The sequence below is a fragment of the Lepidochelys olivacea genome (assembly GCF_965140295.1).
Source record: "Lepidochelys olivacea isolate rLepOli2 genome assembly, chromosome: 15".
Classification (NCBI taxonomy): domain Eukaryota; kingdom Metazoa; phylum Chordata; order Testudines; family Cheloniidae; genus Lepidochelys; species Lepidochelys olivacea.
The window spans coordinates 28367877-28395545 of record NC_140425.1 but is presented as its reverse complement, the minus strand read 5'-3'; the positions used below and the strand labels follow the sequence as shown (position 1 = coordinate 28395545).

Below are 27669 nucleotides of genomic sequence, written 5' to 3'. Positions count from 1 at the left end.
ACTAGCCAGCTGAATAGCAAAAATTGGCTTCTATGCAACATAGTAAACACTGCCCCCATATTTTGTTAAGCACCTACAATCCCACTTCGGTGTGCAACACAATCTCTTGCTGACACATAGTACTGATAGAGAACACAATTTAAAAGAGTAACTAATCTACCTTACACTATCCAGCAAGTCAGTGTTTCCATTTTTTAAAATCATAATCCCCAGACCTTAGCAGCTAAATATTTACTGTAAGTAACAGGCAGAGATGTGAGTTTCATATTAATCTTTGCAACTGTTACAAATATGCCCTAGGACAAAGTGTTTCAGACTGAGAAAGGATCTCCGTATCTACTTTTCCAATTATCTTTGATCCTCACAGATTGAATCCAAAATTCTCAGAGGTAGGGGACTGGGGAGAGGCACTGACCCAGGGCATGTCTACACTTGGAGCTAGGGATGTGGATTCCCAGCTTGAGTAGACATACTGAACTCGTTCTCAGGCTAGTGCACTAAAAACAGTAGCGTAGCCACAGTAGAAAAGGCAGCAGCGAGTGTGGGCATTGTGTAGCTCCAAGGGCAAACCCGCTCAGGCCTCATGGGTACCTGCCACTGCCTGTCCTACTTTGGCTACACTGTTATTTTTAGCATATTAGCTCAATGAGAGCTAGCGTGAGTAAGTCTACTTGAGAAGAGAATCACACCCCTATCTCCAAGTGTAGACAGAGCCCAAGTTTCTGGACAGACACTCTACAAAACCATATGGAATATGGATATAGATATTTTGTATAAAATGCAAAACCTTCGTTCCACCTCCACCCCCACCAAAAAAAAACCCCATTAGAAGTCAATGGTGCTATTATGTAAATAGATTCACATACCCCAGGGCACCTGGCTGCTCAGAGATTCAGAGTACCAAGAATTGCCTTTGTAAATTGAATAGAGCACAACAGCAATCGATCAGCTAGACCCATTCTAGATATATTTCAGAATAGCAGCCGTGTTAGTTGTAGTCGCAAAAAGAAAAGGAGTACTTGTGGCACCTTAGAGACTAACCAGTTTAGATATAGTTGCACTTAGCAAACATGATCTCAGCTGCCTATTATACCGGAAAGGCATTTTAGGCTTGAAGTCACACAGGAAGCAGATGTATGCTGTCCCATCCCTCAGATGATAAAAAAAACATTAAAAATTCCAGCAGAAAAATATAGGGGGTGGAAGAGGTACTCAACACTCAGAGGCAATTTTTCTGGAATACTTGATCAGGGCAAAGCTGCTTGTTAACTGGATCTCAGTTAGGGCCAGAGTGACAGCACCTGGTCCTTGGCCCCATGCGGGGAAAAAAAAGAAAAGAAAAAAAGACTTCAGTCTCCAACTGATCGCCTATTTCCCTCTGCATCCACTGCCTGAGCACAACTGGACCCACTGCCTTATTATTTCTTGCAAGCAGTTCCTTCCTCCCAACCGCAGTGCATAAAAAGGCAAAACAAACAGCTTGCATGTTGCCACAAGCTGCCCTAAATACAGAAACCGCCCCGCAAATCCAAAGACACGGACTCTGCTGAAGCACAGTAGTTGCGGCTGTATTTTTGCCGCAACAGTCAAGGGATTCGTGGGTTCTGTGATTTTTGTGGGGTTGTGTTTTAAAAAAAAAAACCACTGGGATATTTGCACATGGGTGGATGAGCATGTTGGCAAAACAGCTGAATCGACTGCACTCTGACTACACGGAACTCACCAACACACACTATAAAAACATGAATCATTAGACTGGTTTTAATCAAAGGATACTTCTGGTACAGCAACGACCACCAGAGAGCAGGCTAAGCACAAGACTCACTACAGCATGCTCGTAAGCCTTCAGATCACGGTGCACCTCTTTTGTCAGGGCCTTCCCTTAGCGCATTAACTGCAAAATGATCACACCAGCAAGTGCCAACTCCCAGACCTGAAGCTCTGCGTAGCTCGAAAGCTTGTCTCTCTCACCAACAGAAGTTTGTCCAATAAAAGGGATTGCCTCACCCACCTTGTCTCTCTAGGCTAGACCCAACCACTCATAAGTAAATGGTTTACAAAAATGGCAAGAAAACTGGCCCCTTTTCCTGAAAAATCACCACCATACAGGTACTAATGCCTAAGTACTATGGTGGGTGCCTTAGAAATAGAGCAAATAATTGATTTTTTTTTTTCTTTTTAGAACATGTTTTTGGGTGTTTTTCACCATTTTATTTAACAGACGCAGCTGAATTTTGAAATGAAACATTGATTTTCATTTAAACTTTTCAAAGCCCCTCCCCCATTTTTCATTTGGCTGAAATTGTTTGTCACAGTCAACCCAAATTTACAAATAGATTTGTTTGATGGAAAAATGCATTTTTTGGCAAACAAGCTATTACTGAAAAGAAATTCACCCAGTTCTACTTTGAAATGCAGGTAATAATGGTTTGTCTCTGCCCAGGATTAGTATGGTTGCCAATTTTGGTTGGATGTATTTCTGGAGATTTCAGCACATGACATAATCTTTAATTAAAGATTAATCTTTAATTCTGGAAGACTCCAGGCCAATCCTGGAAGGTTGACAATCCTAATGGTTAGCAGAGCTCTACAGCATGACGGTGACATGGGAATAGTTCTGAAAGTGCTCAGCGTCCTGCATTAGTAACTCTGTATGTTCATACAGGCACTCTGCGATAGATGCATTTTATAAATCCTAAAATGACTGGCTAAAATTGAAAAATGAAGTGTGTCTGGGGTCTGAAACAATAACCCAACACACTGGACTTTCAATATAATTATGATTTCTGCCCTCTTCATCCTGAACACCTCGTGACTTGCCATCTAAAATTTCCAATTGTGTTTAATACACTTCACAATCTTTCCCATTGGTCCACTCTGGCAGCTCAGGGAGCAGCAAATTATGTCTAAGGGACCAGGAATGTTATGAATGAGGAGAAACTCTGCAGTTTCAGCTAACAATGCTTCAGCGAAACGGGGCAGAGGAGGGGAATGAATAGACAGGTTGTGTCAAGTGTAAGGAAGGTTACTTGAAACTAGACCCATTTTTCAACAAGCGAAGCATGAAAGGTGTTGTTAAAAAGCACCCAGATCCAGCACAGGAGGTGCTCAATGTAAAATATCCATTACTGGTTATGAAACCCAAGGGAATCTGCTGTGTTCAGGTTACTGAGCAAAGCAAGAAGTGACTTTATATTCTGCTGGTTGAGCAGTGCTGAGACCTGTAGGGAAAGTCACTTTATCTCCTTATGGTGGAGGAACAGTACAAGGCAGAGACACAGAATATGAAGATCCATGGCAAGCGTTGGGGCCCTGATCTACCTAAATTTTCTGTGCGCCCGAGAAAGACTGTCTCCCAGTCCTCCCCTTCTTCCACAAGGGAGGCAGCCTAAACCTGCCACAGCAGCTGGACAGCTTGTACTTCATCAGCTTGTACTTCCTGCTTCTCCACCTCTGATATACTGCTCCAACATTACGTGACATGAATCCCAATGATCCTGCCTGAGTCAGCATGTTCTTTCTGGAGCACCCCGCGTTGGAATACCCCCACCAGAAGGTATCCTATTTACATAATAACTCATAAGACCTGCTCACTGGAACAACCCCCACCCAGAATTCTCCAACATTCCAAACACTCCTCAGAGGGTCGTTCCAGGCAGCTGTCTCAGTGCTGGGCAACCCTGCATAGAGGTTGAGGAGGGAAGATTTCCTCTTCAAGGCATGGTCTAGCAGAATGGTGTTCAAAATTATAGGTAATAAAAGCCAGCAGGCCTAACCTGTCTTATTTTAAAACTTTAATAAAGTACTTTGGCTACAAATGAGCTTTTCTTTATTCTTTTATTTCGCTTACTTGCACTGAAATGGGAACTGCAAATACACATGGACTAAAGTCCAGTGTAAGATTGGAAGGCTGCTGTAAATTATTCTGAGAGATAAGGTGGATGGGTGGGTCTGGCTAGATCTGAAGAAGCCCTCTGCATAAGTTCAAAAGCTTGTCTCTCACATAAACAGAAGTTGGTCCAATAAAAGATATTACCTCACCCACCTTGTGTCTCTAATATTTTGGGACCAACATGGCTACAAAAATACTGCATACAACAATGTACATTCTTCTGACATATATGGGGTTGTGTATGGAAAGTCACAATATTTGCCCACCCTTCCTAAAACATCAGGATTTGCACTTCACCAGCATCTGGAGAGCAAACAGGATTTGAGGTCCAATTTTCATCCCATGGGAGATGGAAAAGAGAGAAGAAAGGGGAAAGGTAACAATAGAGGGAGACAGAGCAGAAAGGAAAGAGAAAAAAGAATACACAAGATTAGGTGAGAGAGGTGAAAGCTAAAGCTTGGACTTCAGCTTGGCATCCCCCACCCAGGTCAGTGGGGCTCGGACGGGTTCAGGCTTCCGTCCCCCTATCCTAGAGTCGTGTAGTAATTTTTATAGTCAGAAGGGGGCCGTGGTGCAATGAAGTTTGAGAACTCCTGCCCTAGACCATCTGCCCATCCCTCATTTCCTTCATGAAAAAAAAGTGAGCAGGCTTTGTTCACTTGGGGACTCCATTTCCACAAAACTGGGTTAAATCACAGTCCTTGATATTACACCAAAACCAATGAGTTCTGGATTTCAAAAGAACAGTTTATGAAATGAGTTCAAAGAAAGCCAATCCTGCCAAAAGAAAGGGCATTTTTAGCTGTATTAATCTGTGTTGCACTTCTGAGTCATCAGAGCTGCCACCTTCACTTTGCACTAATGTGTTTAAGAATTGGCAAAACAGGTATTTAATTGTATGCATGCAAAATTTTTCAAAGGTGTTCTAGAATGCACATCTGTTTGGATAGACTGGCATAACTGGTTTTAAATGGCCTCATTTATTGTCAATCCAAAACGTCAAGTGCCCCATTTGATACTGGTACAGCGAGTTGTCAGCACACAGATTTCTAGAGCAAAGAAAACAGAACACCAAATCCTGAGATCCCATGGTCAATCTGGCTGGATAGCAATGGAATGTGGAGCCCCCCCACATCTAGAGTACCAGTCCTAATCCAGGTCAGTAATGACCGAAATTAGTCACCATTTGGTGACCTAAATCTTAATCCAATCCAGTCTCAGTTGAAAAAGGTTCCACATTACAAAATTCATCAGCACAATTGGTATCCTTTTTGGTAGTTTCAAGCACAGAGGTGAAGCCAGAGAGATTGCTCTCTCCTCTGAGCTGTAGGAGTGATCTCATGAACAGAGACAAGGTCTGCATTTGGAAGACTGCACTATAACTGTCCATGTTGTATCTGTCCTGTCCATACAGGAGAATTTTATAAGCATTAATTTCACTTTAAAATAAATGTCTCATCACATCTGTGTGTCTAGATTTCAGCTAGATGTTCTCAGAATTTGACAACTGCCTGCCACTTTTACTCAAACCTTCTGTTTATCATCAAGTCACACATTTGTGTTAGGCAGCCTGCATCACCAAATGCAAAAGTCTACTCCAATATAGCCCTACAGTAAATAGCACTGGGTCAGCAATCCCAGTTGAACCATCAAGCACGAATATAATGAAATGCAGGTTAAACAGCAGTCAATGTGATGCAGGAGGAGATTGTTAATATTAATGAACACAGCATTGCTTGCAAAATGTGGAAACTCCGTAGCCCGTTCCAGCTAATGCTCAAAACAAAAAGAGGAGGGAACAAATTTACTTTCCTTTTCTCCCTCCAGCAAAACATGTCCTCAGAAAGGAAAACGTAGCATTAAGTTTTACTTTTCTGGCGATACCTCAGGAAAAGGGAGAAAAAACAGACTCTTTACAATTTTAAAAACAGTGCTCACAGTCAGCACCTAGGTGCATATACAATATAAACAAACAACAATTTAAATTATACTATATTTACCAACTTGAATGCTCTTTGTGAGATATTTAAGCCCCAAATCTGCCCTCCTATACACTGGCTAATGAACAGGAACTGTGGAGGCAGAATTTGGCCCTTAAAGCTCTGACTAAAAATCTGAGTAGTTCACATTTAAATACCAAAAATCTTAGCAATTTTAAATGTTGAGAGGAAGCCTGGCAAGAGAGCTAGAAAAGAAGCCAGTCCTGCTTCTCAAAAGAAAACATTACTTTATCATAACCTCACTGAATGACAAAATATTGAGCATTTAAATGACTTCACTGAGTTTTGGATCAGGCCCATCCAAAACATTCAAAGAGGTTCACAAAAAAGGAGCAGGTATCATTAATCGCTTTTAAAAAAAACCAACACTCCACTGCCTGTGAAACTGAGGCACAGGGAAGTTAACTGACTTAACAAAGGCACACTGCAAAGCAGTGTCAGAGTCAAGAATAGAACCCAGGTCCCTCCAACTTCCTAGCCCCTAGACTATTGCTGCTGTTTATTGCAGGTTACATGTAGGGCTCCCTCCTACCATAAGCATGACAGTGTGGTGACATTCTATAAAGAAAACAGCCCAAGGTCAATCTCCTTGAGCAATTTCCTGAGTTGCTTCTTCTGGAAATCTGAAAGAGAACTGAACATTTTAAACTTGTCACTAGATTTCTTACTACGGCATCCAGAACAAAAAAAAAACCTCTCGGCTGCATTTTCAGTCTTGGTCACATGCAACAGTTCCTCAAAGACACGATATTGCACTGAGGAACATTTTTCTTTTCTTTAAGCACAAACAGATTCAAACCCAGCATAGAGATCCTGCTGCAGACTCAGGTGGCACAGTGCAACACGTCATTATTTTGCTGTCCAGAGTTAGATGCCAGGGCATAAGTGCTGGTTTTTAGGGGGTTTTTGTTTTGGTTTTAATTACACACACACTTTCAGGGAACAACTGCAAAGCATACAGAAAACAACACTGCACCCAATGATACATTTTGCCTTTCAGAAGTGGAATGATCAAGCAGTAAGACATGAGAGATCAAGCAGTAAGACATGAGAGGGTGGATGCTATTAGTAATTATCTTTAGCCCAGTGGTGTCAGGCATGAGGCCGAAACACTCAAGAGCATATTTATGACAAACTTGTCCTGCATTTTTAATTGAGATTATAAAACAGATCTTTCCTTCAATGATGCATATATTGTAAAACAGTGGTTTTCAACCAGGAGTCCTGGGGTCCGCAGACTATGTCTAAGGGGTCTGCGAAAGGCTGTTACTACTTTAGAACAGTGGCTTTCAACCTGAGGTCCATGGACCCCTGGCGGTCCTCCGACTATGTCTAAGATTTTCAAAGCAGTTCGCACCTCCATTAGAAATTTTTTAAGAGTCTGAAAATGAAAAAAGGTCAAAAACCACTGTATTAGAGGCTATCTGGGACCAAACATGTAAATAGAAGCTACAATTGTTGGTTTACTGTCTCTTCCCAGACCTTTCACATCAAATAGTCTTGTCCTTCATTTTACTGTAGACAGCAAACAGCAGCATGCATGCGTCTGCAGCTATACAAAAAAAATGTTGTTATTATTTCTATCAGACTCCTTATCCTCTACTAAACTTCTCCTTCCAGGAGATCCTTTTGCCTCATTTGCCCACATTATCCATTCTTCCATGACACAACTTACTCACAGAACAGCCTCCTGAATCAACATTTGCCAGTCCCCAAAAAAGAGTTTGTTTTGCAAAGCCAGTGTGCAATATCAGAATAAAACTCCACCACACACCATTTATAGTGATTGTCTGTATGGGCTCACTGTGGGTTCAGATTGTCAGCTCTCTGGAGCAAGGACTACTGGAAAGTGCCATGTATATCTACATGCAAGTTATAAGATTACAACATCATGTAATGTAAGTAAATGACTGTGAATACTCTTCAAAACAAAAGTGTTTAATTAGAGAATGGAAGACTGTAAATGGCCAAATTTACTTCCACCCTTTTGACACAGCACCTTTCAAATCAAATAATTCGGCAAACGTTACAAAAGGAAATTCTGAAAGAAGAGAAAGCGACACAGACAGACAGAGAAAACAGATTAAGTCAGCAACCAGCCTCAATGCATATGCTGGTGCTGTGCTACATTAAAAGGTAGGATTTCAATGCACTAGAGTTTTTGTTTGTTCACTGTTTAACTGCTCAGTATAAGAAACTTTGTTTTTTTTTTTTATTTTACTAACAAATAATAATAGTTATAAGCAATGGCAATACCTCACTCAGCGTATGCAGTGTCTTGGCTTGTTTTTGATTGTGTTGTTAAACTGGCAGCAATTTGGATCAAGGACACATTATTTGTTTGGCACAGATCACCCGCCATTCAGAACAGTGTACACCTACACTGCTCTACAAAAAGAGAGACAAAAGCAATTGTAAAATGAAAGTACTCATCAAAAACAGAGCATCTTATTGGAAAATATCAAACATCACCACCCTAATTTAGGCTGCTTTGTTAAATGCTCAGAGGAAGCCTTACGATGATACCACAAAACACAAAGGAATAGAGGGAGCAATTCCCCAGAGAACCACGGCTCACTCCTAGGACTACCTAGTGTGTAAAGAAATGCCACTACGGTGCATGTTTGTGTCTCACAATGTGTCAGGCTCAGGTGTTGGTTCCTAATTAGATTGTGCTTCATGCAGGGAGAAACCACAGAAGAGCAATTGAGAATATCTGAGGAAGTCAACTACCTCAGCTCACCTGGGCATTTTAATAAGCAGCAGAATAGCTCTCTCATAGCAGGGAAATGCCTAAGGCTAGTAGTGGCAAAGAGGAAGGAAGATCCCCTTAATAGTCACATTCAGCTTCTTTTTACACTTGGAACACGTAAATTAGCTCCTGTTTTAACATCTGTGTAGGATCTGGAACCCGGGCCACTGGTCTTCTCCACAGAGTGAGACCCAGGAAATTACGATGAAGGAACCTAAGATGGTCACAGTACTGTAGACAGAAGCACCTTAGGCAGAATCACGATTCTGATATTGAGCTGCTGGTGGTATGCGTAGATAAGCTTCCTGTGGGTCCACAGATGAACACTGGGATGACCATGCGTGCTCTGTGAACCTTTTGGGCACAAAGTGACCTTGGTCTAACTATTGCAAGCCCCAAATGGGATAAACCCCTGCTTGTTCTCTTGGGGACAATAAATACCAGAGAATCTCTTGTCAGGAAGAAATGGAACAACAGCGTAAATTGCTTGTATTTGCTTATGGCTAATACCTTGACCTTTTGTTCAGGAATTGAGGCAGCTAGTGGGGGACAATGCTGTTCTGAGCAAAGGGGATAGATGTAGGCCAGGGGCGGGAAAACCTGATGTGGCCCTCATGCCAAAAGGTTTCCGAAATTGTATGGAGGGCTGGTTAGGGGAGGCTGTGCCTCTCCAAACAGCTAGGCGTGGCCCAGCCCCCACCCCCTATCCGACACCCTCTGCTTCTCGCCCCCTGATGCCCCTCCAGGACTCCTGCCCCATCCAACCCCCTCTGACCTCCCCCGGACCCCCCGTCCTGACTGCCCTCCGCCGCCCCATCCAACCCCTCCTCTCATTCCTGACTGCTCCCCCCCGCCCCCGGACTGCCCCCATTCAACCCCCCTGTTCCCTGCCCTCTGACCGCCCCAACCCCTATCAACACCCCCGCCCCCGATGACCAACCCAAACGCCCCTGCTTCTATCCAACCCCCCCGCTCCCTTTCCACGCTGCCTGGAGCGCTGGTGGCTGGTGGTGCTACAGCCGTGCCGCCCACAGCACCAGGACAGGCAGCCGCACCGCCCGGCTGGAGCCAGCCACACACCGAGCAGCACAGAGCACTGGGTCCGGCCACGGCTCTGCAGCTGCGCTGCGGCCCAGAGCATTGCGCTGCGGCGCAGGGAGCTGAGGCTGCGGGGGAGGGGGAAGAGCAGGGGAGGGGCGGGGGGCTAGCCTTCCGGGGCCAGGAGCTCAGGGGCTGGGCAAGAGGATCCCGTGGGCTGGATGTGGCCCACAGGCTGTGGTTTGCCCACCTTTGATGTAGGCAGTAACCTTGGGATGCTGCAGAGAGCTCAGTGGTCTGAGGTGGTTAGGTCTCCACTGGTCTAGAAAGGTGAGAAGTCTGCCCTTTAGCTCCAGAGGTCTCTTGAAAGGGAGAGAGGAGGACTCCAGGAACGGACACAACAGGGAGCCTTTAGCTCCCTCTCAGGAAGTATTAGAGCCAAAAAAATAGTTCCTCTGGAAATTTCTTTCCTTTACTGCCATCACCATAAAAGAGAAAACAAAAAGTTAAAACTTGGGTCTGTTATAAAAGTTAAATATTTGGGGTCGGCTTTTCACAAGCTCTCAGCATTGATCTAACTGCTCCCATTGGTTCCCACTGAGCACTTCTGAAAACCCCATCCTTGGGCTTTTCGTGACTAGCCGCACCATCTGATCCCAGTTTTCCAAAAAGGCCTTAAGAGTGCAATGGAAGAGGTTCCTAAAGAGACAGCTCCCAGGCTGCGGCAGAGCTATATATTAGACATGGAAGAAAACTCCTGCCAGTTTGCTCCAATAGGAAGCTTGGAAAGCTTAGCTGAGTTGGTGGAAAGGGCAATACTTTGTAGTGTGTGGGGGCGAGGGGGTTTCACCCCATGTGTTGTTACTGACTGCATTAACTGCCAGGTGAGGGTATGATTTAGTCAAATCTTTCCCTCCTTCACAGCCGGGGGATTTCCACCTAAGTAACAGCTACACTATAGGCTTAATTTTAAGTGATTTAGTGATATCACTGTCAAGAAAGATAAGTTCTCTAAAAGGGAGAATTTAGAGGAGCCAGACTCTTCCTCTGGGATGTCCTCAGACGTAGCTGTCTGCACGGACAACCCCACAGAAGAAAAGAGAGCTTCCCCGAAGCTCTTTCCTAGCGATTACCTGTTTATTGTGAGATTTGTCAAGAGAGTTTAAGCCAGCCTTATCAGGAAGAGTAGGAGATGCAGGGGGTGTGTCCTGCCCTTGGAGAGCTATTTAACAATGCAGCCAGTCTCTGAAGACATACTGTTCTGGTTTCCCTATTTAGGGTGGGGGAAGGAAAAGGATATTTTAAGGAGCCATTTGCACTCTTCACTTCAAAGGCTTTAGTCAACAGGGAAGCTAAATCATGCATAAGTGATGGTGGAGTGGCAAGAGAATAACCCCTACTGACAAAAGAGTCAGGGAATATTCTCTACTTCTCCCAAAGACTTCTATGCAGATCAGCCAGACCTGCTGGGGTGGAAGATCCAGGTAAATCTCTTGTCCACCATCACCTGATTCAACAGTTCAGAGTCTCTGGAAACAAATAAGGCAAATCCAGCTGACAGAAAGAGCCTTTCTGCAAAAAGAACATTTAATTGGCTTGCTCTTTGTGGTTTTCTGCCATCTCAGCCACTACCAGGGGATTTTATTCTGACGTTTCGCAGTCTGGAAAGAGCAGGGATTTGAGGGTGCATCTTCCTCTCTAAAGAGGAAGAGAAAGACAAGGAATTTGGGGCTGATGGGAGGAGACTGAAAGTTCTCAGTACCAAAACTGTTATAGATACGATTGGTGCTACTGCCAGTCAGCATTCCACAGTGGCACTTTAGGGTCAAAGTTACAGAAAAGAACTAACTATATTAGATCAGAATCCATCTGCAAGCAAAAAGGACACAATACCCTAGTAGAGGTCACAGACAGCATACAGTACCAGGTAGCAGCTCAGAAAGCCACTTCCCAAACTCTGGAATTTCCTTTCATATATAAAGCTATTAAGTCAAACTAACTCATGAACTCAGTTCTTCCTTCTCAACGCAAGTAATAAGAAAGTAGATAAGCCTGCAAAACCGCCTGGCCTGCTAGCAGGTAACTATCAAGCCAGTTTATTTTTGTACAGACATTGTATTCAAACAACTTTTCACCAGTAAATCTAGATTGATTTGATTTTCTTCCTTAACACCTCTCAACTACTACCAGAAATGGATGAAATAATGTGCCTGTTACTACAACTACAACATAATTAGGGAAGCACTGTCTTTGTTCCAGTTGAGAATTTCTGCAGATTTCCCACAGTCAGTAATAAAAGGAGTTCAATATGTAATAATATATCACCAACTAAGAGAAATGCAGCCCTTGCAGTATGGGGTTTCCTTAGCAAGATTATCAAAATACAGGGAGACGGTGTTTGAGAGGCAGTGGGCAAAAAGAAGTATTTATCAAGCCACCTTTCAATTCTACCCTCCTCTTTAACAGTAATGATCCTTCTTTCACATCAGTTTTCTCTTGGAACGGATGCTGTCACAGTTACAGGTGAGCTGCCTTTCAGACACCTTTGCAGTGCCTCTTGAGTGCACCCCTCAGGTGACTGCCTACCTTTCTTCACCTCCCTCAAGGTTGGAATGTCATAGTTCAAGCACTCTTTGACTGGAGCTCTGGGTTGCAGCCCCCATTTTCCAACCGTGTAAACAGGACAGGATCAACTGTATTTGGCACCTGCATGAAAATTTCTCTCCAAAAGCTTGTGACCTGCACCTGATTAAAGTGACTGAAAACAAAAGTATTGTTTATCTACCCAAAAGGTACATAAGCAGAGAAAAGTATTAAAATAACAAAAGCCCCATATGGCTGGCTCTTACCGAAGACTTATCTTTACCTTGCAAGTCTGTGGTAAATTCCGCTCAGACCAGGATGCCTACTTCTGACCTGGGAGGGACAGACAGATCTGCTGCTGTTTCGCTCTCGCCCTGTCAGCATCTGTCCCCCCAAGCCGCTGCTGCCTGGTCCCCTATTCCTTTCTCTCCAGGCGGGTTTATGATCCTTTTCATCTTAGGGTCCCAGATGGAAAAACAAACTTGTTAACCTGGCTTTGAACCGGTCAAGTAGGCATTTCCTAATTAACAGTTCCCCATTGTTCTCATTAGGACCCTTGGTATTCTCTCTGGAGGTATCTTATTTCTGCCATTGCTTCATTTTTCCAACTTCATAAGGGCAGGCAGAATAATATCAAGCGTACATATAATCTCCCTCAATCCCCATCAATGTCTATAGCAATATCCAGTCAGGAGCATCAGAAAGTTTTTCCTTTTCAAAACTTGCCCAACAAACAAGAGCTCTGTAACAGAAAGCAACTTCCTCCTTGGTATTACTCCTCTCCAGATGGTGGGGGGCAGTGCAGGAGGAAGGCTAGAAGTAGAAAAACTTTCTACAATTGTAGGTGGAGAGTCTTGCCTAAACTTGTAGCTAAAGGTACCCAAATGAAGGACAACAGGCTTCCCCTTAGCTCCCTGCCGATATTATAGTTGCTCAGTTACACTAGCCTTAATACAGATGAGAAGCAGTACATAAATTAAGTAGCAGCAAATGTCACAAACTAACACTGTTTTCAATACATCCCTCAACTGGGGTGGTGTTTCCATTGGCATTTTGATTTGATGAAAAACATTTATAAGGACAACACTGCAGTTTGTAAAATAGGTACAGAAGGAAATTTGAATAACTGAATTTAGAAATGGAAAAGGCAGACTAGGCCATCTTATTCTAGCCTGCTGAGAACTTCTATGGCCAGTCTTTGCCCTCTCTTCGCTGATTTGTGCTTGGACAGGCCCAGATTCTCCACTTATTCTCTCCTGCAGAAAGTCACAATCCTGGGATAGTTATTTCAGAGGTGATCACCATGAAAGTAAGCAAGTCACTGCAAACAGGCAGGTTGTTTATTAGTTAGAACAAGAGACTAAAAGTCAGGAAACCTGGGTTCTGATTCCTGACCAAACTTTGGTTCCCTTTCCTAACTTGTTGTGAGACTTTGGGCCTCTCTGTGCCTAAATTACGCCATCTGTAAAAATGGGAATGATAACACTTAAAGCACTTTGCTTAAATTATTGAGATTCTTGACGGAAAATCACTGCAAGAGTGCACAGTAATGTTATTAGTATTGCAATTCCAGTCCAGGATCCAAAGAGGATAGGCTGGGAAGAACCTAAAGCTCTTGATTCCCTCCTATTAAAGTCTCTCTCTAAACAATGCTTGTGTGTGTTCAATATATCAATTTTAAACAAGTTTGAGTGTACATGTTTGTTTTAAACCTGCTGTCTATTAATTTCATTCAGTGGCCCCTAGTTCTTGTGTTATGAGGAGGAGTAAATAACACTTCCTTATTTACTTTCTCCACACCAGTCATGATTTTATAGACCTCTATCATATCCCCCCTTAGTTGTCTCTTTTCCAAGCTGAAAAGTCTCAGGTCTTATTAATCTCTCCTTATATAGAAGTTGTTCCATACCCCTAATAATTTTTGTTGCCCTTTTCTGAACCTCTTCAAGTCCAATATATCCTTTTGAGATGGGGTGACCACATCTGCGCGCAGTATTCAAGATGTGGGCGTACCATGGATTTATATAGAGACTATATATATATGTATGATATTTTCTGTTTTAGGCCACTTCTAGATTACTCCAAATGGATAACGTTTTTATCAAAATATGCTTTCCCATGAGATTAGTTGAATAGTTTGAAATTACAGATGAGTACCTACATAGACAGATTATTCATCCAAAGTACTATATGCAAATAAGGTGCAAACAATTGTGAGAAAAGTCATAACTCCACACTGAAGACAGCTCTTTGCTTAAGAATTCAGAATTAAGTCCACCACAACTCACCTACTTGATTTAGTCCGTTAACTACCTAGATTCCAAAGCCTGGGTTCTCTTTATTGACCAATCATGCATCTTCCCTTTAAAAATACCTTACGGTTTTCAGTTAATACCTTTTTACTTTGGATTATTTATCCTCACACCTCCTTTAAAAATGGCAAAAATGAAGTAGCTACTTAAATTTTATTCCATATCCTGTAATCAATGCTTAACACACTGCAGACAAGATTAATGCTGTAACTTGCTAAAAAATAGTAGCAATTGTGGAGTAATGTTGTTGCCACAGCAAACTAATGAAAATGGCCAAAAATGTGAGTCAAAAGCGTAGAGAGACTAAATTCTTTGGACCATTTAAAATTATGCTACCAGATCAATAATAAAGATCCCAGTGCATCCATGGTGTTGTCCAACTGAAGCCAATCGAGTTCCATCAGGGATGAGCCTACCCCAATATCTTCTCCCTCGCCCAACAAAATCTTCATCCACATTAATAAAACGATAGATTTTTAACAGCTAAAATATTTTAAAACTTTTACATTTCTCTCTTTATGCCACCCCAAGCTTGTATTTTTCTACTGACAATGAAAACTGATTACTGTAAGCCCTTCAGAACAGGTACTATCATCTTTGTGTATGTCCCAGTACCGAGAATGTCATGGGCAGAACTGGAAAAGAAATATCCAGTAGTGAGAAAGATAATTTTGGTTTACAGCAAGTTTCACTTTCTGGTTCTCCTGCACTAGGCTACGCTGCTTGGGTTGCAGACAATGCAGTGGGGTGTTTGTTGAAACAAAAAGCAGTTTCCATTGGAATTTAAACGCAAAAAAATCTGTTAGACCTCAGTCCTGCGATGGGGCTCTGCATGGGCACAGTCTTCCACCTATATGATGCTTTTGGAGGATCAGGCATAAGGGTGAGACATTCACACAGCACTTATTTATGGAAACATTTCTAACCGTCTTAGGTTTTGTAAGAGATTTTTGTATTACAACTTATTTTTTAATCTAAATTTGTGGCCATCTCTGACTGGACACATCCCTTTTAAAAAAACAAAAATAATGTTTGAACAAATTCAAAGATGGCCCCCTAGTCAAAATGTAATATTTTAACCACATTTTCCTATTACTACAATGTATGACTCTGTCCAACTTTTCCTTGCATTTCAATTGAATTTAAAGGTTTTGGTTTAGTACTAAAGAACTTTGTATTTTCAGAGTTATTTATGTTTTAGGCAACAGTACAAAGCTCATATCATGAAAACGGGTTTTCTGTGTTTTCTGCCCATATTAACTGCCTCCCTCCACCGAAACATTTCATATATCTGCAGCTGGACCCCCCTAGCCACAACATCCTCCAGCTGAAATGGCTATATTTAGTGACTGCACAGCCACAGGAGATGAATGGTGCAGAAACCTACAAACTATTCTCCAAACATTAACTTAAACCTGACCTGATCGAGTCTAAAGCCTGCACCAGTATCACTGGTGTGATCTGGATTAAAGTTTAGTGGTTGGAAAAAACACCAAGCACCTGGAATAATAGTCTCTGCAAAACACTTTGGGAGAAGGGGAAGCTGTGAGGAATCCGGTTACCAAAAAAAAAAAAAAAAATCAGTCTCCTTGTTCTAAAGGAGTCTTTCTTCATTACTGTATTCACTGCATTACAATCCCATATAGTCATGTGAAAAGAACACATTTCTTGAACAAAAACACAGTTATGCGATCCTTGCCCTGAATTATATTAAGCTTTCTCCAGAAAGAAGTGTAGAAAATGTCTGACTGTCTCTCACTCCCAGGCTCCTGATTAAAGCTGCAGACTCAGGACTCCTGGGTTCTCTCTCTAGCTCTGCCATCAACCTACTTCATGGATAGTAGGTAAATGAGGAGAGCTGCTGGTCAAAGAATCATGATAAATTGTATTTATCATATGTTCATCACCTCCACAGGAGGTATAAACCTACATTACATCAAAATGAATACACATTAAACCTAAATCCCACCAACAAAATGCATAAGTCAAAATATCAGAATCATAAAATGTAAAATTGGCAATTTTATTACAGCAGTGTGACCCTTTTGCAACCAAACCTCTAAACCAGGAGAAACTCTGCCAGCTCCAGGTTCAAACAGAGAAATGAAACCTAATGGTTTCATTTCCTTCTCTCATTCCTGTCTCTGTGCATTGTTCATGCTGTCCTTTATGCATAGGATGATCTCAGGATGCCAACCCATCAACTTCCCTTAACTGAAATCACTCCTAAAAATTCACTTTTGCAAAAACTATAAGAAGTGATTTTATGATAAGTTAGGGGAGGAGCACATTAAAAAATCCAACTCACCACCTCTAGATTTCCTAGTGCATCTTGACTTTTATGTGCCAGTGTTCTACACTGTAATCTTTACAGAACAGGCACTTCTTTATTTCTGTACATTCTAAAGCACAATCACATTGCCAAGGCTAAACAAATAAATTTTTGAAAAGAAACTTTTTTTAAGCCTCCCAATCTTTTATAGTCACCTAAACCAAAAACTTATCCCTGGATGGGCAAAACATTTACAAAAGATCAACTGGCAGTTTTATAACAAAACCTGAGACAGCAGTCTGGATCAAACGAACTCTTGTGCCCAGGTATGACATGCACAGGGTTTAACGAACTCAATGGTTTCCTTTTGAGTTTTGCCTTTGCTGCGCTAGGTACAAACTAAGCCCCAAACCGAAAACCAAAGTTCATGGGGCGCAGGCATGACCTGCAACTGACGTGTGCATAAGTCCTACTCATTAACTGTTTTTTTAGGAAAAGAAAAGAAGTACAAGTGGCACCTTAGAGACTAACCAATTTATTTGAGCATAAGCTTTTTTCAGGGTACATCAGGGAGGGCAACAGCAACTGAACATGTGAATATGTACGAGTCAATCTATTGCTCTATGTGTGACAGACAGACAGGGCACTCCGAACATAGAGCACAGTGGCTTCTCGGTTCTCTTAAAAATCACTGAGAGATTAATGCTGGCAGCAGGCAGCATAGCACAATATGTCAACAGCAATTATTTTCTCAATATTTCTACAGATTACCTAATACACTGGCATGATTTTTCAATGCCATTCATTTTGCCACACACTTTTACCAAGTAATTTGTTTGCTTTCACTTGGTCACTTTCCACTATCACCAAGTGCTGAGGACAATTGGGCATATAATGAATTGGAGAAACTGAAGGAATTCTTGGGGAAGGTATACATTATTATAATACGAAACCTCACCACATGCATTTAAGAGAATCAAATATCAATAACATCACAACTAATGGTTGAACTTTGATGGGAACAAAGGTCTAGAGAAAGTACTATTCACAAAAAGCAGAAATTAAAACGCCAAAAATAACAGTTAAGCATTTTTAATAAGCCCCTAAGATATTCTGGGGCTAAGACATACCCAAACCCTGCACAGGAGCACAAGAGGAAAGGGAGGAGAAGGCAGCATAAGAGTCTCCCCCACACAATGTCCTTGTACAGGAGTTGGTCAAAGGATCAGCAAAGTGTGCTGGGCAGTGTCCTCCTCTGGCCCCCTTTACTAGCAGGATGATTCTAGTACCAGAAACACAGCTCACACTGCTTTGCCTCTATGCATGGTCACATTTGTGAAAAGCAGGATTTAGACATATATAAAACAGGGACCATTCACCAGCTATTGCGTTGGTCATAAATCCCTTGAGAAGCAAAGTCTCTGCTCCCTGATATTATCCCCTATGGACCATAGCTATTTGACAAGTGGCAGGACCACAGCCTCATACCTCTATACCAACAAGCAACTCTAGTTGGGCGGTAAAGGACTGCACGTTGCATCCCTGGAAAGGGTGGCAGAGTTGCCAATTGGGGCATGCTTCTCTAGGAACAATGCTGGTGGATTGGGACTTGCGCTGTAAAATGGCGCACCCCCACTCTCTCTCTCTCTCTCTCTCTCTCTCACACACACACACACAGCTTTAAAAGCTGCAGTATGACCTTGAGTATCAGAACTTCTACAGATTTCACCATGCAAATTCTGAGCAGTATTCTTACTTATTATTTAAATAGGAATAATATATAGCCATTCCTTTCAATGGCTGAAAATGTTAAGAAAACCACATACGGTAAAACTGAGAGAAAACTGAATTAGAAGAGGATATATAACCAGCAACAGTGATTTATAAAAGGGTATGAAAATGTCACTTATATTAGATATGCAAACTTTAAAAGCCTCAGAGTCCTAGCATGACACCAGATAATGAAAGAAGCACTGGACCTCTCAACCACAATATGCTTTCTATTTTTCAGTCAGACTCAAGTATTTCACCATTTCTAGTTTTGTTACTAACAAGACACGTGTTCTTTTGTTCTTCTGTTTCAGTATCAAGGCTATGTATAAAAATCTAGTGAAATATTTCTTCATTTAAAAACATGTTTATCCATGCATATATGTATGTATGAACACAATACACTATGTACTTACATAACCAAACTGAAGTTCTGATCAGTCCTATGTAGTTCTACTCTGAAAAGTGACTGTAAAAAAATGCAGTTCCAGGTTTGTCATCTCTCTTCAACTCCATATCAAATGTGCTCTGTTCATAAGCAAGTTACTATTTTCATAACTACCCCCCCTGCAAATGCAACCAGGTATGTGAGAATCAAGTTGGTCTCTCTCTCGCACCATCACCAATAATATGGATTCTACAGACCAAATTTTGACTGAAGGTAACAATTGTGCAACTCCTTTGCCTTCAATGAGGTTTCATAGAAGGGACCAACTGGAAGTTAGTAAACAAATCCAAGACTGTACGAGGAAGAGAGCCCGTCCATTTCACTCTCTTAGCCATACTGTCTCTGCAGGCGTATAAACTGGTAACAGCTCATTTTCGTCACTCAGAGCAGCTGACGGGACACCAAATCCACACAAAGGTTGAAATCCTGTGCTGGGCCTCCAGGAGGCTCTGGGGGAGGGAAAAGGTGGCTTTCATTTAAGCAATTTTTGCACCCTCAGAATTCCACACTGCTTCAGGAGCCAGCACAACCATCAATTTACAACAGCCTCGTCAGGGTGACCTCTGGTTTGCTCCGCAGCCTGGGGGAGTTCAGAATCCCCCCCTAGCACCTGGGGGGCATGATCCTGCCCCAGCATGCCCTCTACCCTGAGTTTTAAGTGTGGCTAGAGTACTGAGTGTCTGTGCCAGGATGAGGGTGGGAATTCTCCCTTAGCCCTTTTGAGGGCTATTTACGGTCCCTATATGCTGCTGCGGTGGCTCCCATCCTAGGGTGACCAGATGTCCTGATAGTAGGGGCTTTGTCTTATATAGGCAACTATCCGTGCACGCCCCCGCTGAGAAAATAGTGCCCCCATTTGTCACACTTGCTATCTGGTCACCCTCTACACAGGAGCAGAACCTTTCTCAAGGAGCACATTCAAATAAAATGATTTTACATCGTCTGTTTTCACAGTAGACCCACACTTGGAAATGAAGAGGCCCCTGAGGATTTGAAAGAGACAAATGTAACATGCTGTTTAAATAATCTTTTAATGGATTTGGGTATTTGCCTTCCCTTGAGTAGCCTTACACTCTTAGGGTTCAATCCTCCAGTAACAATGTCTTCTATGAGGCGCTTTGTTTGAGTAAAAAATGACAGAACGGAATCCATAGTTTAAGTAGCTCTCTCTCACCGCTTACATTGCACAAGCTTAGCATAAGTGACATAATGCACATATACAACAGAGCTACTGTCCCAGACTCTGCTACACTGACATTGGCTGGCTGCAGAGATGGAAATTAATGGTCACAACATGTACCTATTTCGATTATGAACAGGTTCTGTGAAGCATGATCGCATTCTAGACACCTCAGTGCTCAGGAACATTTCTGTTTCATTTGACTCACACACTGTGTTTGAGAGACTGGGCAGTAAGTCACAGCTCTCAGGGTTATTTCATCTTTAATTAGCACAAGGAAATTCAGCGCAACTTTCCCCCACCATTACCTCGTCCAGAGATGATGGTTCCTCACGAAAGCTCATGCTCAAATAAATTGGTTAGTCTCTAAGGTGCCACAAGTCCTCCTTTTCTTTTTGCGAATACAGACTAACACGGCTGCTCCTCTGAAACCTATTCTAACTGTAAATGGGGTCCCAGGTGCGCATGCATATAATGCACATACGTAACAGTTCACACAGCTATTTATGGGCATGAGGACTAAGACACTGCTACTGTGGAAACCATAGCTCTGAATTTCCTGGCTCTTAGGTTTTAAATTCTCAGCCTCAATGTGCATTTACATTTCTTTTTACCTTGAATTAAAACTTCTGTGCCTTACAGAAAAGGATACGTCAGAAACATCCAGCCTCAACAAATATGAACCGAATCATTGTTTATATTCTTTTATACAGCATTGTGTATTTAAAGGCTCTCCAAGCAGTTAACATATGATGAGCCAGATCATGCCGTGGGTTGAGTGGGAATGAGAATGGGGAAAAGACGATATGGGGGGGGGGTCTCTTCCACCCCACTCAGCAGCACTTAAAGATCTTCACCTTTTGAACCATAGGCAGGGGGGCTGGTTCTTGCCTGCACAGTGCAGCATAGCTCCAAGAAGGTATGGGCCACACTCCCTGATCAAGAGAGAGTTTCCCAGGCAGCTCACGCACCCTTTTACAAAGGAGCAGCAAGGCGTAGCTGGCTACGAGTGCTCCTGCGGCCCCCCTTCACTGGCACGATGGTTCTAGTACTAGAAGCACAGATGGCCTTGCTTTGCTCCCCTGCACGGTCACTACTGCTAAAGGCAAATTGAGATCTACGTTTCCTAGGAATCCATTCAACAGCTACTGAAATGCAACCAACTCTAGGGTGCGAATGTAGCTGCTGTTTGACAGCACACAACTCTCTGCAGTACGTTAGAACAGGAGGGGAGGAAAATGCCATATCCAGTTAAAACTGAGGAGGGGAATTAGGGAGGTACAATGGAACTGGCCTGTCTGATATTTTTACAGAGACAAGGTGGGTGAGGTGAAAGAGACAAGTTTTCAAGCACACACAGCTCTTCTTCAGGTCGGCTCCATGGTAAATTTTCCAAAGTCTAGGCACAACTATGGAGGAACAAAAGCTCAAATACATTTAAATACATAGGGCAAATTCATGCTGGGTGGAATTCCAGTGACTCCGGTGGAGCTTAACTAGAGATGCATTTGGCTCCTTTCAATTTATGCTGATCTATAATTTTAGATCTAGAAAGTCTCTACAAAAAAATTATAAAATAAAGTAACTGTGGTCCTGTGACAACACATCTTAGCATCAACTGAAAGAAAACCTGTGCCACTGCATAAAAACAAAGTTTGCTCTTGGAGCTGGTTTCATCAGCAGTTTTTAGGTGTCCTCAAGACAACTGCATATTGTGTAATCTCCATTTGTGTCACAAACCCCTTGACTAAAACTCACAGCAAGTAAAGTACAGAGCAGAGCAATAGTCTCTTCATTATTCCAGAGTCGTCCTATTTTCATGATCATCTTAGGCATTTATAAGGCACCCATCACTCTGATATCTAGGTGCTTAGGCAATTTACAAGGACAGTTGGTAGGCTGTTGATCACCAACATAAAAGTATTTCCTAATAAGTGAAGTGCTAATCAGATGACATTCTTATCATAAAAAAAAGCTGCTCTTAAAAAAAAAAAAAGCTTAAAGTCTTCATACGCTGGAACACAAAAGGCACCATCAATATAAAACAAAGTGACTTGTTCTGATTCTACCGTCCTCCCCAATATGCACATGCAGGGCCTCTTCCTGTAGTAGGCCCCAAGCAAAAACAAGACCCGGCTCAAATGCGATGTCAAAACGTCAAACGTTACATATTTAACTCTTGCGCTTCTGAAATCCCACACACAGAAAGATTGTTTTGGGGTTTTTTTTTTTGGAAAGAGCTTGATAGGATTACACCTTCCTCACTGTCGCTCAGTTAGGCAGGGCAAAAGACTTTGCTTGGTGTTACCTATGGAATCTTGCTAAAATAAAATTTTAACTAAACTCTATTTCACTTCCCCAGTTTTCATTCCCGTACTCAAGACTAGTTTGAATGAGCTCTACAGGTTCTCTCAAATTCTTGCATGTGCTCTTTGTAAGAGGATCCCTTCCTTCCCCCTCTGCCCCCCTCTTTCCCCCAGCCCACATTTCATCTCCACTTTAGGCTCTGCTTCTTAGCTGCTTTCTTTCAGCCAAGGGAAGCTTAACAGGACTTTCTTTGGAGCCCATAATCACTATCCTGAGATTAGCCACGGGTAGGTGTTGCTGACAGAAGCATGGCATTCCCTTTCTCAGAGCCAAACACACTGCCATGCTCAAAAAGTCAGGCCAGATCCTGGAATCAAACTCGGGTGTCTTGTAGAGTGGTTAATGAGGGACCAGCCTCACTCTCTTCATTTTAACCTCTGCAATTGCAACTCTGGGTTTCCTGCCTTTATGCAGGGTACATGGTGCTTTCCCTAGAGAACAAGAGTGACTGCGTAACAGCAATTCTGAAGTAGAGCCAAACCCTGTTCCCATTGACAAAACTCCCATTCATTTTGGCAGAAGCAGGATTAGGCGCATTAAAAACTGCTGCCACCTTAAATGAAAACTTCCCTGCTACCTTTTTTGGGGGGTATTATTATTACAAATATTGAGACATCACAGTCCACGTGTGTATAGATAGAGCGTGCACTCAGACTGTATATCAATACCCAGTCAGACACTTTAAAAGTGAATTATGAAGGAAACAGAGGTTCCAAGTATCTGCCCTTTATTGCTTCTTTAAGACAGAAAGATGGCTACTACAGGCTCCTCCCCACCCAAATATTAATTTTGGCTCTGCTCTTCCCCCTCACACATTAGAAATATTAGGTCCTGGCTTTCCTGTTTGCTGAAGGATTCTTTGAAGGACTGGAGCTGAACAGAAACATCACAATAGGCTGACGCCTGAGCGGCAGCTTTCCCAGCCCAAGACTCAATACTCCTTTCTGACTCACTTGAAGTTTGGAAAGCTACAACTCAAATTTCAGCCTCCGGTGGAGTCGCTATTCAACTCCGGTCCTTCAAAGAATCCTTCAGCAAAAGGGAGGGTAGCCAGAACCTAGTTTGTGGAAAGCTGGGAGGGGGTGGTCACTGGGGGGAGAGAAGCAAAAAAGCACCCAGCTCACACATCATAAAGGAGCAGTGAAAGGCACATACATTTTTTTAAACGCACTGGAATAGTTGTAGGGTGATTTTGTAAATAATAGCAGGTTCTGAACAAACAGCTCTAAGAATTAAAAAAATAGAATACCTCTGTGTAAGAAGTCTACAACAGCAGGGAGTATAGGTTTTGAGATACTGTTAACAACTTTTTGACTTTTAAATAGGCTTTTAGAACATATTCCATTTTGTGCAACAGAGTTGTGGAGACAAACTTCTGACACTGGTAACTCGTTAAGGGAAGACTAAGATTAATCACAGGCTTCAACTTCTGCACACTGTTGTCCCATATTACAATCTGTTAATACAATATACCGGGAACTCCTCTGAGGCCGGTAAGGGACATTAACATTGCAGTTGTAGAAAGTCCCTGATCCCAAACTATTACACTGGCATTCGTCCCATTTTTAAAATGTGCTGAAATGCTCGTTGTTAAAAGAAAGCAGATTCAAGCCCATAATGCCCAACAGATCATGCAGAGTTTCCATCTGTGAACAAGCAAGTCACAAAACGTGGGTTTTTCAAAAATATCCTCTCTCAATCCTGCAGGGAATGTCTTCTGGTTTAAAACCCACTTCCCAACCAAGACTGGGGCCCCAAAGTAAACATGTATCAGAGAGTTTTCTCCTCTGCAGTCCTGTTACCAGAGGGGTGGAGACTGTGTCAGCCTATAAAGAGAATGGGGGCACACCAAGTGGTTAAACTGCTTCTAAAGCTGGACCGGCACGTCCAAGTTCAAAAAGATTTGAACATGTACTTACTTACAAAACACACACAAAGTATCGGTCATCATTTAGGCATAAAAAATAGATCTCAGGAGAATGTTCCTATTAGCCTTATTTAACATTTTAAAATGTGTGATCTGATGATTGTAGTGCCTTTCACCCAAACAATCCCAAAGCACTTTGCAAACCACAGATGCCCAGGAATGCTGCACCTGCTGCTGAAATGCAGCCACTTCTAGGGTGGAAATGAAGCAACTGTTTACCGGAGCAGGGAAGTATTTTCTGCCAGTTTAATTACAGAAATGTTTTATAAATAAACAATTATCTTTTACACAGTGTTCATTTATTAGACAGCACCAATCTAGAACATTAGATGTCTCCCTGAATGTGATTTTTCCTTGCACTCAAATTATAATAATTTCATCTGCTTGAGATCCGGTTATAAACAGTACTGAATAGAAGGGTCAGGCACTTGTGAAGATATATATTTTGACTGTCAGTGACGTGTTATACTGGGACCCAAATGTACATTACAGTATGTTACTCACATTTGTTTCAATTGAAATACCAAATAAAACACCCACTGCAATGCACTCTCTGTCTGCTGGCAGCATTCCATATAGTTAAGCTCTTGATGTCCTTCATCCCCAAATGCTCCATTAGAGGCAGCAGGCTGTGCTCTATTGTTGGAAGACTCAGTGGAACACATCCCCAGTAGGTCAGTTACCTCTCGTCTAAATCGCTTAAGGAAAGAGTATGTTAGAACCCAACAACTGTTTCCTGTTCACACCTGATGGAATAAACAATGTGACAACTACCAAAGTAGATGTATTTTTTAAAAGGGACATCAGAGCTGGCAAGCGGTATTGGACTGACAGCTCTGGTGACTCAAGAATCTGTTGATCCACAGGACAGTACATGCACGAGCAGTGGTAATGCAAATTTCCACACAGTCTCACCAATAAGCTTCAACCCGAAGCTGGAAGGAGCACCCCCAAGGGGGAATTCAGTTTCTATCGACTATTCAATCATAGAGCTCCCTACATGAAACTACCAATTACAGGGGTTGTTCTTGAAATAGGGATGCCTGTTAACCAGGAACTGGACTAAGACCATCAGCTCATGTCACATCTAACCCATTACCAACTCCCTGAGTCAAACCTGGCTAAAACCACCCTGGCTCAAAAAAACCACAGCAGTTTTTAAAGACCACTTTCTGAATAGAGTACATGCTCTACCTTGTTCTAGTCACATAGACATTCATGTAGCTTATCTGAATTCTCTCTCTCTCTCTTACCTCATCCATTTTTTCTGATGTTGGCGTCTGGTCACCAGGCAGCATTTCTTTAGTCTCAGAAGTCTCAGCTTTGGATGTCCTACTCAGCTGATCAATAGGAGTCATACTTGCCTCTGACGTTCCTCTTGAATTCTGACTCAGAGTAGCTGTCCCAGGGATTGGCTCGTCGTCATCAGAATCTGGTAACGGTGTCGGACTAATGTCCTCCAAGCCAGTGCTGGAGGGACGTGAGGATGGGGTTTGACCTCTATAACTGGGCTGAGAGTTAGAGCCATACAATGGGATAGGAGAAAGTTGGGAGGAGGAGGAAGAGATAGGGCTACCTTCCATTCGGATCTCATTGTCCGAATCATGTTCGTTGAGAAAAGGTAACTTTGTTCTCTGCTCTTTCAAGAGCATCTCAATCCTCGAGTCTAAACTGTTATGCTGCATTTCAGACTCCATGGTTGGGGTGCCAGGCGTCTCACTCCTTTCTGGAGTCTGAGAGAAGGATGCTGTACTTTGTTCGGTAAGACAGTTTGACTGCGGCAGGGATGGGAGTTCCTCCTGTTTTTCTTTCACAGGAACAAAATCAATATTCGTAGCAGCACTACCTTCTATTAAGATCTCAGCTGGAGGTGGTGCAGGTCTCCGGTACTCAGTGTCTCTGGAAGTTTGGGGATACTGCTGTTCATCAGATGGGGGAAATACAGCTGGTGCTTGGTATGGAGAGAAGGCAGATTTATAACTTGAAGAACCCGAGTGGCTCAAGGGAGGAGTGTGAGAATATTGTACTGGCTCTTGCTGATGAGACTTGAACGTGCTAAACTGATGTTCTGACCCTCTGTAAACACCTGCAGAGTTATGGACATAGTGATGTCCTGGTCGTCTATTGTAGGCATCTGTAAATTTTGTTTCATGTCTCCTGGGTTTATACCCAGAGTCCTGTCCGTAATGGTAAGCTGGTGTCGTTTGACGACTGGAATAGGTTGAATCTTGGGAAAACGGAGTCCCCAGTCGTGGGGTGAGCGGGGTTCCTTGGGACTGTGGGGTATACTGGCTATACGAATTTGGGGTGTCTTGCCGACAGCTGGAATAGGCTGTATCATGGGAAAACGGGGTGCTACTGTTTGGGGTAATGGATGATCCCGCAGAAGAAAGGTTACTGTCTTTCAGACGTTTTACAGAATCAGTCAACTATAAAAAATAAAATAAAAGTAAATAATATATATAGATATACACACACGCACACACACATTCAAAAACTATTTGTCTGAATTTCTGAGAAGCTGAGCACCAAGACTTCCCATTGAGTTCCATGGCAGTAGGGGGTGCTTGTAGCTCTGAAAACCAAGTCATGCACAAATAATTATCCACTGAAATATGTAGGCAGTTATTTTAGTTTAAAAAGTCTGTAGGAGAGGAAGTAAAGGAAATGGGCAAATACTATTTATTCTTTAGCAGCAATGTTAAAGGTCAAGAGAATCAGGTGAACATGAGACATCAAGAATACTGAAAATAAAATAAAAAATTCTGTCAGTTTTTGAATGTAACTAGAGAAGAGAATGAAAGAGTACCATTGAAACCAAAAGATTAAGACTATTTTACACAGTATGAAGGGACCCAAATAGCTAGTTTACGTATCAGACCATACACATATTAAATCAGACCATATACATACACCCTGGCTCCACATCTGCAATCAGTTCCACATAGTAGATCTGTATGCAAGTACAGAACCTGTGGAAGTCAATGGGGCTTTCTGTTGGTCTGATTGTCAGCTCAGACCCCTGATCTCCCCACCTGTCGCACGTTAAGCTCTAGCAGAAGAGTCAATCTACTATATGTAAAGAGGTTGTGTCTGAACTGCAAACAAACAAACAAAAATTAAACAGA

The 27669-nt window shown here is 42.4% G+C and overlaps 1 protein-coding gene across 2 annotated transcripts in view; it reads right to left on the bottom strand.

The window, feature by feature from the left end:
• SETD1B (SET domain containing 1B, histone lysine methyltransferase) overlaps positions 1–27669 on the bottom strand; it is a 66382-nt gene that overhangs the window by 29108 nt on the left and 9605 nt on the right. For both annotated transcript variants that reach the window (XM_084649120.1, XM_084649121.1), the window contains exon 6: positions 25795–26970. In XM_084649120.1, coding sequence (XP_084505246.1) covers positions 25795–26970 — 1176 coding nt within the window. The remainder of the gene's footprint in view (positions 1–25794; positions 26971–27669) is intronic.